Source organism: Salarias fasciatus, chromosome 7 (assembly GCF_902148845.1).
Source record: "Salarias fasciatus chromosome 7, fSalaFa1.1, whole genome shotgun sequence".
NCBI classification, from domain to species: Eukaryota; Metazoa; Chordata; class Actinopteri; order Blenniiformes; family Blenniidae; genus Salarias; species Salarias fasciatus.
The window spans coordinates 15,652,673-15,663,849 of NC_043751.1; the positions used below are offsets into that span (position 1 = coordinate 15,652,673).

The 11,177-nt window shown below is 43.2% G+C and overlaps 1 protein-coding gene across 1 annotated transcript; it reads right to left on the minus strand.

The window, feature by feature from the left end:
- Positions 1 to 1,688: 1,688 nt before the first annotated feature.
- LOC115392511 (muscarinic acetylcholine receptor M2-like) lies at positions 1,689 to 8,756 on the minus strand. The gene is made up of 4 exons (XM_030097179.1): positions 8,569 to 8,756; positions 3,796 to 4,013; positions 2,727 to 3,587; positions 1,689 to 2,621 (listed from the first exon to the last, which is right to left on the minus strand). The coding sequence occupies exons 2-4, from the start codon at positions 3,964 to 3,966 to the stop codon at positions 2,298 to 2,300; spliced, it is 1,356 nt and encodes a 451-aa protein (XP_029953039.1). The 5' UTR covers positions 3,967 to 4,013; positions 8,569 to 8,756; the 3' UTR covers positions 1,689 to 2,297.
- Positions 8,757 to 11,177: the final 2,421 nt, after the last annotated feature.

The window sequence follows — 11,177 nt, forward strand, 5'->3', positions numbered from 1 at the left end:
GGCGCGTATGTGCCAGACAAAATGTCTCGGCTGTGCATGAATCCGGCATCATGGTGCAATAAAGTGACCTCACTGGAAATGACCCGCTCCCGTCTGTTTATACACATGATATTTTCATTTGCTTTGACTTTAAAACACTTTAGATTAAATTAGATGAACATTTATATACAGACTCATCAAACCCTACACGAAGCTGTTTTCACTTTTGTGTTTTTCTTTATAATTTTGTTGTTTTTGTGCAGTTTCCTTGTTTGTTTTAACCCGTTGAGCTTTGAACTGGCCAAAAAGCTACAACTCCATATGACACTAAGTGTGTTCATGCAGTACTTTAATGACTTTTTGATTTTTTGGGTAATGACCGCAACCCATGTTTCCCATTAGTTTATTTTCATTAAAAGCTCAATATGCAATGAAGTTTTACCAACCATCGTCAACTGGAAGTTAAAGTCTAAATCAAAATATCTAATGAAATAAACAAGGATAGAGGTTTCAAAGAAGAAAAATGGCTTTTATATCCTCTAAATGTTATGGTAAGACTTGTTGCAACAATTCTTAAACATTTCAGGTTTCCTTGGGGAACAGGAGGATCAATAACAGGCTTTATGATCCACTAGAGGGCAGAACAGCCCTGCAGCCGCACTCTTCCCACAGCTGAGATAAACAGGCCTGCCCTCTCTCTCCACAGTGTGAAGACTGTGTGTGGATGTTATGTGGCCATCGCTTCAAAGGGGATCCAGGGACAGGACTCATCCAGTCTGTCGTTTCTGTGTGATGCAGGAATGTCAGAAGAGGCTGTTAAGTTTATTAGGGTGTAAAAATGGCCAGTAAAGTGTCCGGTTAAAAGTTGTGTCCAGATCAGGTCAGGCTTGAGGGTTAAAGAAAAGAGTCTCAATGTGATTTCTTTTACATGCTTGTGTGTGTTTTCTTTCTTTCTTTTTTTATAGTAACTCTTATGTTTCACAACAATGTCTGTTTTTGCATTTTCCTTTTTAGAATGATGAGAATAACAAAGTGTTGGAGGCAGTCAGTTCACTGGTTGTGTTGGTTGTTCTTTTCATTTTTAGATAGTAGTACCATTCAAGATCATCCAACAAAATGGGAATCTGTCTGAGCAAATATTTATTAGAGATAAACAAACAGCAGCCAGAATATCACCACCAAACTAAATGATCTGTCATTTTATTTACAGAAAAAAGCAGACACAGATAAAAATCACATTTAGGCTCATTTCACAAGAGCAAAGATTACAGGCGCCATTAATGTCAGACATCAGATTAATACCACTGAATAAATCTAACAAGAGAGGAAACACACACACACACACACACACACACACACACACACACACACACACACACACACACGCAGTCTTGTATTTCTATCCTTGTGGGGACCGTCCATTGACTCCCATTCATGTCTAGCCCCTAACCCTGACCCTTACCCTAACCCTAACCCACACCACAACAAAGCCTAACCCTAAAGAAATGTTTTTGCACTTTTACTTTTTTCAGTAACAACAACATGGTCAAGAAAACACTGTTTCTCCTACTTAGGACCGGAAAAAGGTCCCCACAAGGCACGTCGTTCCACGTTTTGCTATCCTTGTGGGGACATTTGGCCCCAACAAGGATAGAAATACAAGAACGCACACACACACACACACACACACACACACACACACACACACACACACACACACACACACACACACACACACACACACACACACACACATATCAGTTTACAGCTGCTAATTCTCTTTTCTGCTCTTAATTCAATTTGAAGTCCGGGCTTCATTCAGACAGATTCCTCATATTGGCTCTGATGTTTTCTCCTGATTCACTGCTCCACGTCCCTCCTTCAGCTGAACCGTCCCAGTGTCCCCTCCAAGCAGTCAGTGTCTTTTTTCTTGTCCTGACTTCACTTCTCGGAACAAAGTCACTGTTCAGGCCACAACACCATCAAAATCACTACGACTATTAACAACAAACAAATTTCTGTGTGAGGAGAGAGAAAAAGAAAACACCCAGAAGAAAGAACTGTCTTTTTTTTTTCTTATCAACAATACTGAGTCCGTTAATCTCAATAAATATCTATATAATTATATACAATGCTACGTCGTCATTGAAGTTATTCAAAGTTAGGCTTGTGGAACAACTAAAAACACTCACTTTAACAGATGTGGGATAAGTTCTGCCAGTGAAAAAGCAAATGAGTAAGTGCACAGCAACCACAGCTATTCTACTTGACAACTACATGTTTCTGATATTTGTTATCTCTCTTTGTTTCCCCCCCCCTCACCGCGCCGTTCGTATCTTCTTGTACTGGCACAGCAGCAGGTGTTTGAAGGTGTTCTTGAAGGTGGTGTTGCACAGGGCGTAGCACGCCGGGTTGATGGTGCTGTTGATGTAGCAGAGCCAGTAGCCGATGGTCCACAGGGTGTTGGGGATGCAGACGGAGCAGAACGTGTTGATCAGGACCATCACGTTGTACGGCGTCCACGTGACGACAAACGCCACCAGGATGGCCATGATGGTGCGCGTCACCTTCTTCTCCCTGGAGGAGATGCCTTTCTTTTTCCACCTGGCCACGGCGCTCTCGCTCACAGCTCGCTTTGTCACCTGAAACATGACGGGGGAGAAGAGCAAAGTGTCGCTATCCAACTTGAGTTTAACACCGAGGCCATCTGAAACATGAGATTTTCCTGCAGTAATAATCAAACCGACCTTCAGCAGCGTCTTTGTGACCAGAGTTTGTCGGTCAGCAGCCGAGTTCTCAGGCGAAGGGGGCTGCGTCGCGTCTTTACCACAGCTGGAGCTCTTTCGTGACGAAGTAGAGACCTTGGACGTCGAAGCGTGAGCGCTGTCCGAGGTAGAGTCCGCCTGGGAGGATTTCTCTTCCTTGCAGGGGCCGCTTCCATTCTGCTGGGGCCTCTGCACCAAAACCTTCTCCTTCTCCTTCGCGTCTGCTGCCGCCTCCTGGACTCTCTTCGCCGCGACGCAGTTGTTGTCGCATCCCTCGTCCTGGCTGTGGGACGGACCTTCTCCCAGGCTGGTGCCCGACGCCTTCCTGCTGTCGCGCCTCATGCGGCTGCGGCTGGCTTTGGAGATGCGCCAGTAAAGGTGGATCATGATGGCCACCGGCAGGTAAAAGGCCGCTATCGCCGTCCCAAAGGTCACGGCGGGGTTGGAGAAGAACTGGATGTAGCACTCGTCGGGCGGCACGGTTCTGCCCCCCACGATGAACTGCCAGAACAAAATGGCGGGAGCCCAGAGGATGAAGGACAAGACCCAGGCCGCCGCGATCATCAGGCCGGCCATCTTGGTGCTGCGGCGCACCGGGTAGGTGAGCGGCTTGGTGACGCAGAAGTAGCGGTCGAAGCTGATGATGAGCAGGTTCATGACGGAGGCGTTGCTGACAACGTAATCGACGGCCAGCCACAGGTCGCACACCACGGCTCCCAGGGGCCAGTAGCCGATCACTATATAGACCGTGTACAGGTTCATGGAGCAGATGCCAATAATCAGGTCTGCACAGGCCAGGCTGAACAGGAAGTAGTTGTTGACAGTCTGCAGGTTCCTGTTTACCTTTAAAGGAACGACACAGAGCAGGCTGTCAGATGCTAATCTTTTTGTGTGCTATGTGATGTGTGTTTTCTCTTTTCTATTAGATTATCAGTTCACACAGAGAGGCACATGTGGCATTCTTATCTCCCGAGCCTTAAAGTTTTCAAGGAGCCAATGGACAGTTGCTTTTATCTGTCTGACTGAAAAGGAAAAACAAAGAAAATCAAACCTTTATGGAGAGCATGACCAGGATGTTGCCGATGACTGTGATTAGACTCAGAGATCCGGCCACCAGGACGATGAGCACAATCTCCACGGTGGTGTACGGGCTCCGAGAGAAGAGGCTGCTGTTATCAGCTCCACTGCCGTTAGGAGTGTGGGACGAATTCAGAGTCTCCATCCTGTCTGAGATCCTTTTCACAGATTTCTCAGTCCATACATGTCGACCTGAAGATGACAACGGTTATGGAAGAATCAGCATCGTTGGGATGATTCGTCCCTCGTCGCCGACATTACAGCTTCGCGTCTGATGGTGGGCGTATTTATCTCACACATGCAAAATCGTGAATAGTTCTCAGTGTGTGAACAGCTTGCAGGTGTTTGTGCTAATGGTTTGGATCAGGTGTTAAAAGTACACAGGTGAACAAATAAAGGCTGCAGCAGCTGTGCTCACAAATAGACAGCAGCTTTCCGCGTCCTCTTTTCACTAATGACACATCAAAATAGGCTTAATGTGAAACCTGCATCCTGTATACTCAGCGACTGGAGCTTCACGTCAACATAGTGGTTTCCAATCCGTCCTTCACACGGAAAATATCCTTGATTTTATTGGTTTTCGCATGAAGTTTGCACGTTCAACCTGAGTAATTTTCTCTGGCTTCTCAAATGACATGTAGAATAGGTACAAAAAAAGTTTATTCTGAATTGTGTTTTGATGTCAAAGATATACTTGTTTTATGATGTGAGTTCGATTCAACTCCCTGTGCAAACTGGGGTTTTAAAAAGTTTTCTACAATGATACATTTTCCTCCCTGAAACCTTGAGCAATCTGGAAATCTAAATGCATCAAATTCCTAAACTGACAGACTCAATTTCATACTTAGAGTTCAGTTCAGTTTTCATCTCATCCTTGAGCTGCGCTATTCTGTTCACGAGAACTCAGTTGTTTACTTGAGAAATTGAAGCTACAGTGAGTCTCTGCACCTGACACATCCATTTATTTCTTTATTGGCAAAATGTGAAACCATCTCTTTTCCTTTAACCACAAATTACAGGCTTTACCCACTAATGGAAGCAACATGAACAGTAATGGGTTTGAACTGCTAATTCACGACATTTACGTACTATCAATAAAGGAAAAATGCACGCTTTTTCCATTTGTCATCAATTTCAAATAACCGCCTTGCTATTCATGTGTTTTATTGTTACTTTGGTTGATCGTAATTACTGTTTGTTTTTCAGTATATATGGGATGTTTGTTCTTTTTTTATTACAGTGTGTTTTGTTGGAGATACAAACATATTTTCCACTGAGGCTGCCCACTCTCAGAATCCAGGTATTCACTGTTTGAATACAAATATCTACTTAACAACATCTGACATGTACACGAAAATATCTCTTCCCTCACAAAGGATTTTGTGTCCAAAATGTCTCCTGAATGCACAACATCATAATTACCTACCTCTGCTCTGTACGCTGTCATTACAAACACTGTTCGCTTCAGCGGTCTGGGAACATCAGGAACTGACTCTCAGTATAACAATGTGATTTAGCAATGGATTCAGATTAGAAAATCGATGTAAAGACATTCAGTTGGGACCACGAGGGTCGTTACAAACTGCTAAAACCTCGTAAGTGACTCCATTAGGCCACATGATAACATCATACTGTACCTGAGAGACGGTTCCTTCCTGCTCTTACAGCCAGATGAAACTTCATTAGAGCGTCTGTAACCCTATCACTTACTCATCAAAGACCCTTTCTGGGCCTTTTCTGTCACGGATGAGGAAGAGCCGCTGTGTGTTTGGGTTTGTGTGTCCTGTAGTGGTCAGGACTTGACTTCAACAGCTCGTAAAGTCAGATACGGGAAAGATTTGTGTGGCTGCAGGAACTGCGCACGAGGTTAAAGTTGGTGAAGGAGTCAAACTGTGAGAGTGAGCTCGCATTAATCACGTGGATGGAAAAACGATCTGTTCACACAGTCACATTAAGGGGGACCAACCTCACATTAGGGACTTAATTCAGGTCTGCGTCGTGTCGGTAAAGGTTCATCCTTTGTGAAATGTTCAGGTCAGGTATAGGATCACAGTCAGACATCCGTCAGTAATGGTTAATACTGAGGAAAGCTTCTGGGAATCATAAGTGTGAGTGTTTTCACAGCAGTTCTGTAGAACATGGCTTTTAAAATGCAGTGAATGTCTCATTGCTGCAGCTGTGGGTGATCGATTACTTACTTACCGACTTACATAATTATTATCCATACCGGGTTTGGTATTCTCCTCATAATATTACAGAGGACTGCATGCATAAAATTCCAAACTGTTACGTTTTACTGACCAAAAAACTAAATATATTAAGGAAAGACCTGTGCAATGCCCGGGTCTGCTGTTGACTGAGGTGATAAAGAAGAGCTCAGTGGAAATGTTGGTAGCCTCCCTGTTTCAGACTTGATGGATTTCACTTACAAACTACTTTCCAGTGCTCCATGTTCTTTTACCAGCTTTATTGTCAAGTCTGTTGATCTGCTTTTACCTGTTATACCGAGGATTGGTAGATGGGTAGGTCATTAAGCAAATAGATAGCCTCTAAGAGACTGGCAAAAGATTTTGGTGAGGGAAGCACTTGTCCTTACCCGAGGTCCTGCCCTTGAGCAAGGCTATTAAATGCTCCTCAGACACCACACGACAGCTGCCCACTGCTCCTTCAGGAGGGGTTAAACGCAGAGGACAAATCTCACTCTACTGCGGTGCATATTTGACAAATAAAATGATTTCTTTCTTGTTCTTCTTCTTAATCTTTTAAAACATTATTTTAAAACAAACATGCAAGGAAAGAGACTGCAGCAGCAACAGGTTTCAGTTTCCTACATGCTGTTGTTCAAGGCGCTTATAGTGAATGGAATAAAAGATTGTAAATGTTTGTCTGGGCTGGCAGTGCCCTGCTGCACCTGCCTGATGGCAGTAATGTGAAGCAGTCATTGAGGGGGGAAGAAGGGTCCTCAGTGATCAGGGTGTCCTCATCACTTAGTGGCTGGATAGTTCAGATAGAGGGTTTGAGGTGAACCCGGTGTCGTGCCGGCCTGATTTCAGCTACGGGAGAGTTTCTTTTTTTGTGTTCGGCGGTGAGAAGGTTGACCTTTTTGCTGCTTGAAGATTTGCTCCAACAGTAACATCGTGGTCTGAAGTGCGCCAGTTTGAATCGTAAATATGACTGAGTCCTCTGGTCGGCTCATGTGAAGATGTTCCCACGTGATGCCGCGAGAACAAAGCATGAGAGCGGTGCCTGCTCGCAAGCCTGTCCTCACTTCTCTCTGTTCACACTAATAAGACCTACATTACTGGACCTCCCTAATTGGTATTCAGGGCAACTGGAGAGAGTCACAGAGGCAAACAGCATTTCTTTGACAGGCACAGAAACATAGTAATTAGATCCAGCAGATTCTGTCTGCAACAGCTGTACCGGTAATAGTAGCACTCCCCTGGCTGGATGAGGTCGGCTTCAAAAAATCTGCTTTGGGTTTGATCTAAGGAAAGAAGCAGCGGTCAGTAGTCACTGCTGGTTTTGGTTGAAAAGACACAAAAGCAGCTGCAGAGAGACACATCAGTGAGGGCAGCAGGAGGATTTAGAGCCTGCATGATCAAAGTGTTGGAGTTTATAATTAGTACACTTTCACCTCATAAATGTGTTCAGCAGATTACTGTGTTTCCAAGACAAACACGCTGCAAGTTGTAAATCGTTTTGGCTGTTTGAACAGATGGGATTTCAACCGAATCACTGACTCCAAAGCAAGTAAACATGAAATAAGCACACATGATGAAATGAACTACGAAGCAAGCCGAGTTTCAGGTGTTCCATTGCATAATCTCTTCAAGCAATATCGAACAGATGTGTTTTAGAGCAGTTGAGGCCTCTGCTGTTTTCACACAAGTTACTGTAAGTAGGTTTGTTGTCATTTCAGAGAAGTGTGTCCCGAATGTGAGGAGTGGGAAATTTCACACGAGCCTGAGCTTTGGCCTCACACAGCGGTTTAACAGGTAGAAGAGAAACACACTGAGTGTCCAATGCAGCCCTGCAACTGAGCCAGAGTGAAAAAAACAGTAAAGGAGGGAGGGAGGGGAAAAAATGGCACAAATGAGGCTGTTCAGAAAACTGAGAAATTCAATAGTAGAGGTGATGAAGTAAAGGGAACCATGGCTTCACACAAACAAGAGCAGGAAAGATTTAGATGGAAAATATTAAAAGTAAATATTTTAACTGTGTATTATTTTCAGGGAGGAGGTGAAACACACATGCTGCTCAGCTTCACTAACCGGGGATACCTCTTCAGCAGAGAGGCTGAGGAGCCCAGAGTCAGATCTCAGTCTGATATCTAACGGAAAGCTTTCAGCTCAGGTCAGAAATGCAGCTAAACATATCAGGAAAAGCCTGGTTAATAAAAACTGCATTTGAAACAGCACCTGAAGCAGCATGCAGTAAACTTTTATAAATGCATTGATAAACAATGTTATATTTGTGTTATTTCTTCTTCAAAACCACAAAAAAAAAAATTTGTGAGCCCTTATATGTTTCTTTCTTGCTATATAATTCTGATTTACTTGAATTTCCTCCATTAATTAAATATGTTTTAAGCCAAGATGGTTGTGAATATTATGATATCAATTTATTTTTCAATATTCCAAGCAATCTTACTGCAATGGTGCCTCCGCTGTAAAACCAGTCCAACAGTTATCCAGTCCACAGTTATTTGAAAAGTTTTGGTCATTTTCTGAAAAAGTCCTCTTACCTGCAGCATGCTGGAAATCCACAGAGATAGATAGATAGACAGATAACTAGAGAGAGATTATTTCAGCCCGTCCGCTGGCAGTGACACGGATGAGCTGCTTCAGTTTCGTCCATGTTACTGTCACCTCTGTCAGCACACTGGAGCAGAGAGAGAGGCAGAAAGTAACCTGATGTGGATGCTGCTCCGCCTCTGACAAGAACCAGCGTGTATATGTATGTATGTATATCTGTGTGTGTGTGTGTGTGTGTGTGTGTGTGTGTGAGAGAGAGAGAGAGAGAGAGAGAGAGAGAGAGAGAGAGAGAGAGTGTGTTTTGTGTTTGAAAGAGAGAGACAGACAGAGCTGGGAGGGGCTATGGGTGCTATTAGTGTGTTGAATCCCTGAAGCTATGGTCGCAAGTTTGAATAAGCAAGAGATGAGAGACAGACGCAACACACGGGGAGTGAGCGAGAGCTAAAGAGAGAGAGAGAGAGAGAGAGAGACAGAGTGAGAGAGAGAGAGAGAGAGAGAGAGAGAGAGAGAGAGAGAGAGAGAGAGAGAGAGAGAGAGAGAGAGAGAGAGAGATTTGTTTCAGGACCACGGAGAGCTCTGCAGCACATACGCACCATATTCTCCTGCATCAAAAAGCTGTGAGCAATCAAGTGGAGAGAAGTCTGAATGGGATTAAATAAAATGGTAAAGCAGTATTAAAAAAAAAAAAAAAAGGAGGACAAAAAGAAAGGGGTTGCACTGTTCTTCTCTTGCTTTAGGACGTTAACCTTTCAGACTCTGTTGTTTTGACCTTTTAACCAAACCAGTGACGCAGCCTGCCCCACTCGGTGGATGACCTTACTTTGATGGAATTACCACTGACGATAATGCTCCTTCTCTATAAAACAATATTGTAAAGTTATTATTGAGCACGCCATCACACAGGCTTGAGTTGATCAGAAAGTCAATGTGATTTACTCCGAGAAATTACAAGCCCTTCGCGTGTGTGTCGAGACATAAAGAACAAGCATATCATAATCAGCAATGCCTTCTTCACCAGTTTTAATTTCTCTCTTTTTAAAACTGGTGTAATTAATGTAATCTAACTTCATAGAGGTATTTTATTGTAACGACCGCATCAATATTCAATCAGACTGCACTGGTGCACCAGGAGTGTGTCTGTGTGTGTGTAGGTGTGTGTGTGTGTGTGGGTGTATGACTCTCAGAAGCCTTTACCTCAGTTTTCAGAACAGTCTGGCATATGTTCTGTTGTTTGGAGTAATTACATTTGTTTTGTTTCAAATTATACCAGTGGTATCTATATCAATCAGAGCAAGTGCTACTTAGTCTGATTAAAACAGTCTGAAAGAGATTCAGATGAGAGTGGAAAAATTGTTCATTTGGTGATTTTTGAAAGAGATGCACGTTCGCCTTCATGAGCATTGAAGAGGAAGAACGGGATTCATACACACAAACAATAATCATGAAGGTGAGGGTGTTCTGTTTATGATGCATACTTAAATCAAACAAATAAATTAACAAGCTCTGTTGAAGATTTTGGTCAGTTTAGTGTAATTTGTTTGAATATTCCATGTTTTCCCTGTACAGGCATAAGTTTTCTCCAGGTACTGTGACTTCCTCTCAAAAAGCATCAAAGACAAGAATGTCAAATTATTCAGAGATTCTCAGTTGTGTGTGTGTGTGTGTGTGTGTGTGTGTGTGTGTGTGTGTGTGTGTGTGTGTGTGTGTGTGTGTGTGTGTGTGAATCTTTCTGTTATTTTGTTTTTAAAACACAACTAAGATCTATTTCCCGAAGCACTACACATTCAGGATATTAGTTTTGTAACAGGAATACCACTGAAAAATAATAATAGTATCAAAATATTCTGTGAAAGATATGGTATAATACATTTTGATTAAAAAAATAATAACGGTGATGTATCTTTGGCATTTACAAACTGAATTAGCTCTTATTTTTACTGTGTATTTGTACCGTGAGTCATGTGTGGCCTTCTCAAGTGATTAGTCCATGTGGATTGTGAGATGACATTTTTTATGGTTCACATAATTTTGCATGAAATGCCAAAACAAAAGTAGAGGGCGGTTGCTGTGATTCTTCCTTTGGGCGACGGCTTGTGCGGTTCTAAAGCTTGATGCTGAACGTATAATTTATGAGGGTCATGTCCAGTCCTCGTTGCTGGACTGGCAAATGCTGTGAGTGGCGATATCACATAAAGGTTTCCTCATACCGGCGCGGAATTAACATCCACATGTGTGAGTGAGCTGTTTAAAGGTCTCCGTCGCATCTTCTCTGTTGTAGAGTCACACGGAAGACATTTTTCCCGGGGAGTTAGGCGCAGGCTGACCTTCATTCAAAAGCAACGCCAGCACGGACTGGTATCCATGCATTCATAAAAGTGTTCAGGGTTGAAAGAAGGGCGTACAAAGTCCCAGTGGATGCCCTGCTTCAGGCCATGAGACGTATATTATTGCACAACACTGTGAGTGATGGAAGCCGTAACCCTTTGCGCGCATACAGCCATTAACATAAACCCTCGATGTTGCTGCGTGTCCCTTTTACATAAATTGGAAACATTTGTTTTCATCATTCTCACTGACGTCTCTCCACATTTTCTTCTTT

What these genes read in the sequence shown, in the direction of transcription:
- LOC115392511 (XM_030097179.1), bottom strand. Translation starts at nt 3,966, where the DNA reads ATGGAGACTCTGAATTCGTCCCACACTCCTAACGGCAGTGGAGCTGAT. An exon ending in TGGTCATGCTCTCCATAAAG is followed by an intron (nt 3,588 to 3,795) that starts GTTTGATTTTCT and finishes GTTCCTTTAAAG; the next exon opens with GTAAACAGGAACCTGCAGAC. An exon ending in TCACAAAGACGCTGCTGAAG is followed by an intron (nt 2,622 to 2,726) that starts GTCGGTTTGATT and finishes GTCATGTTTCAG; the next exon opens with GTGACAAAGCGAGCTGTGAG.